This window comes from Cyphellophora attinorum (genome assembly GCF_001299255.1).
Source record: "Cyphellophora attinorum strain CBS 131958 chromosome Unknown Contig49, whole genome shotgun sequence".
NCBI lineage: Eukaryota > Fungi > Ascomycota > Eurotiomycetes > Chaetothyriales > Cyphellophoraceae > Cyphellophora > Cyphellophora attinorum.
In genome coordinates, this window is record NW_017253277.1 from 6775 (window position 1) to 9980 (window position 3206).

Consider the following 3206-nt stretch of genomic DNA (forward strand, 5'->3'; position numbering starts at 1 on the left):
AATCCTTTCCCTACTCCAGACGAGTTCGAGGCTTTGATTCCTGACAAAGGTATCCCCACCAAGGACTTCCTCATCATTTTTAAAATGCCCGACGGACCGACCAGGAAGCAGGAGTGGAGCAATCACACGCAGAAGTATCTCAAGTCCATCCATGGACGCTTCTACGTTCGAAGTAAATTGGCTCGCACCGGCGGTGTCCCGCAGGGAACTGCAGCGCAAGCTGCGCAGAGCACAGCGGAACACAACACCGACGAAGGGGGATTACCCAATCGAGATTGGCCAGCCAAGGCGTCACCAGCGCGCAGCGTTCAGACTGCGCGCACACCCAGTCAAGCCCACTCAGTAGCACAGCCATTCGTGTGTGACACTTGCAACAGACGCTTCGCGACGTGGGATGAGTTGCAAATCCATCATCAACGAGCCCACTCAGACGCAAAGCTCTTTGTGTGCGCTAAATGTGGCCAAGGGTTGGAAACGGCTAGGGCACTACTCAAACATACAAGTGCCTCTCGGTGCTACACGTTGAATTAAGCTTGGAGCAGGCCAATTGGCTTGACGTTCAGCTCAATGTTTGCCAGCGACACCAGAGATCTTCCAGAACGAAGAGTCCCCGACAACGCCATTGGGCATAACCAAGCTGAGCCTCTGCCAGCTGTTCACTCTTTGCATGAGATCGGCGTCTTCGTGCTATACAGCCAAATAAGCCGAAAGGGAGATTGACGGCTCTGATCGCAGCAGAGGGCCCTTCACGTTGGCGAGCCGCGCTCAGACGTGCAGTTTAAACACTCCAAGGCGACGTTCGCTGGAATGGTATAGGGGTGACGAGCATTACGACTTCCACCCGTCCTAGCCCGGAAGCCAGCTGCGTCTAGATAGAATCCAATCGTTCATTGAACCAGTGTCGCTTCTCTGATCTTGTGCGCTTAACGCGTGAACGATTCAACTTCGTTCGAAGTGCCAGACGACTAGAATGAGTACGTGACACCTCGATTCAGGATCTGTGCTATAGAGGCATGATGGAACAGGAAAGAGGCAAATGGGACGAAGACATTTGACGTAGGATCTGGTGTGAAGGACTTCGTTGAGAGGGACGTTGGATTCTCATTCTACATCCTCAATTTCCACTCTCTGGCGAGGAAAATGGCGACGTCATAAGATCTTCGAAGGCGTCTGTACACTATCTGTATATATCGCCTTCTCAGAACTATCTAGCTAGTCTGCCGACGCTAAAAGTGACCCAAATGTGCTGCAGCTGCTGCAGGTCTGGTACATTTGCTGACTCCTCAGGGGGTATCGAGATGGTAGGAACTCGTGCATAGACATTTCTCATCACCTCAGACCCGGCATTCACAATTTGCCATCATTAGCGGCTTTGACCTGTTCGAAGACCTGGGTAACGTCAGCACGTAACATGGACCATCACGCGAAGCTCGACTGACCTTCAGCATCTTATTTCTTGCACCAAGTGCATTCACGCCTCTTGCGTCAAGGCCCTTGTCATCAAGCTGCACCAATTCTTGCCAGGACAAGTCTTTCAGATTGTCCGTGTACTTGTGCAGTCTCAACGTGCGCAGCCACGCGGGAATATCTGCAAGCAATCCAGGATCGGTAGGATCCTCGGGCGGCTTCGAACTTCCACGTCGACCACGAGGGGAGCGTCCTCGACCCAGATCGGAATGATCTGACAAGTAGCCATCGCCGCCCATACTGAACTGGCCTAGAGGCGGAGCGACGAGACCGGCGAGGGCTGGATTTACGCCATCGAATGCTGTGAGATAGCCATTGTGTTGAGGGGAAGCGAACTGTCCAGCGAAAGGGCTGGTCTGGTTGGGCAGGCCAGGTGAGTTGGGCCGCGATCGTCGGCCTTGTGCTGCAGCGATCTGTTGCGCTTGAAGTGCAGCAACTTGTTGGGCATTTAGTACTTGGCCTTGATCGTTGACCATTATCGTATTTATGCCAGGTATGCCGGAAGCTTGCAGGCCGGCAGACAGCGGCGGCTGCGGTTCGTTAGATCGAGCTCGTCGATACTTCTTGACATCGTCCAACGCGATCCTGTTGTTGACCGTGGACAAAGCTGCGAGTTTCATGGCGGTGGCATTAGCTATCATTTCATTCTGATTAGTTTGAGCGCCAAAGTTCGGGACCATGGGTGTATTTGTCATGGAAGCCCAGCTTCCAGTGTTGTATGGCGACAACATTGGCAATTCGTGCTGCGTCGGAGCAGCTAGCGTCGTGGACTGAATGTTTTCGGAGGTTTGAATTGGTCGTGGTGAACGAAGGCCGCCGGTCAGAGGGCCTTGCGAGAATTGGCCCATAGGTTGCTGCCCAAGCTGCGGTGCCTGCAAGCCGGACGAGGATTTTGGGCGTGATTCTGCCTGACTTTGGGCGGACACTTGTGGCTGTCTCCAATTCATGCTGTCTGCTTTTGACTCCCGTGGCGCAGATATGGTCGGAGCCGCGAGAGAACCTCGCTCAACTGTGCTATTGCGGTTGGATGGCGGTGCATTGCCCGTCTGCTGTGCGTATTCCGCTTTTTGTTGCGCTATAGCTGCAGCCGCGTCAGGAAACATGGCATGTATGGTGGACTGGTCGAGGCCGGAGTTTCGCTTGTTGCCTGCCCCTGGCGTGGTGGGCGACCGGCCCATGGAGTGTCTCGACCCTTCGACGTTGAGCTTGGACATCGCATCACTGAGACGACTGGACATGGCGTCCTTTTCGCCGAAGTTGGCAGGAGAGAGCACACCGGAGATGGGGTGACTCTTGGACATCTGATTGAGGACCTGGGCGAAGAAGCGCTGCTGCATCTGAGTGGTCTGCTGAATCAGGGCATAGGTCGCAGCGGTGCGTTCGGCCTCGCTCAGGACCTTGAACCACTGCTCAATAGCACTGAGCTCATCCTTGAAGTCTTGGTCGAGTGTGGCCGCCGCCATCTCTTCTAGCATAGTCTCGTACTGCTCAATGTCTTGAATCCACTGCTCGCCTAGTTTATTCGAGTCATCCTGCGAGCCCTGCTGCTGGTTGTACAAAACTTCAGACGCCGGTCGTATGTTCCTTGCAGATAGCGGAGAGGTGAAGGTGGACATATCAGCAGACTGGCGAATGCCCTGAGAGCCGGTGCTGGGCAAAACCCGCGAGGTGGGAGGGCGCAGCGAAGGCTTTGATGCCTCGGGGGTGCTGTTGCGATTGCCAACAATATTGCTCGCCAT

At 54.5% G+C, this 3206-nt stretch overlaps 1 protein-coding gene across 1 annotated transcript; it reads right to left on the reverse strand.

Annotated features, from left to right (window-relative positions):
* Positions 1–1347: 1347 nt before the first annotated feature.
* Positions 1348–3206, reverse strand: AB675_4846 (Protein vts1; the record flags this gene model as incomplete). Its single annotated transcript, XM_018145009.1, has 2 exons — positions 1348–1389; positions 1440–3206. The coding sequence occupies 2 exons, from the start codon at positions 3204–3206 to the stop codon at positions 1348–1350; spliced, it is 1809 nt and encodes a 602-aa protein (XP_017994780.1).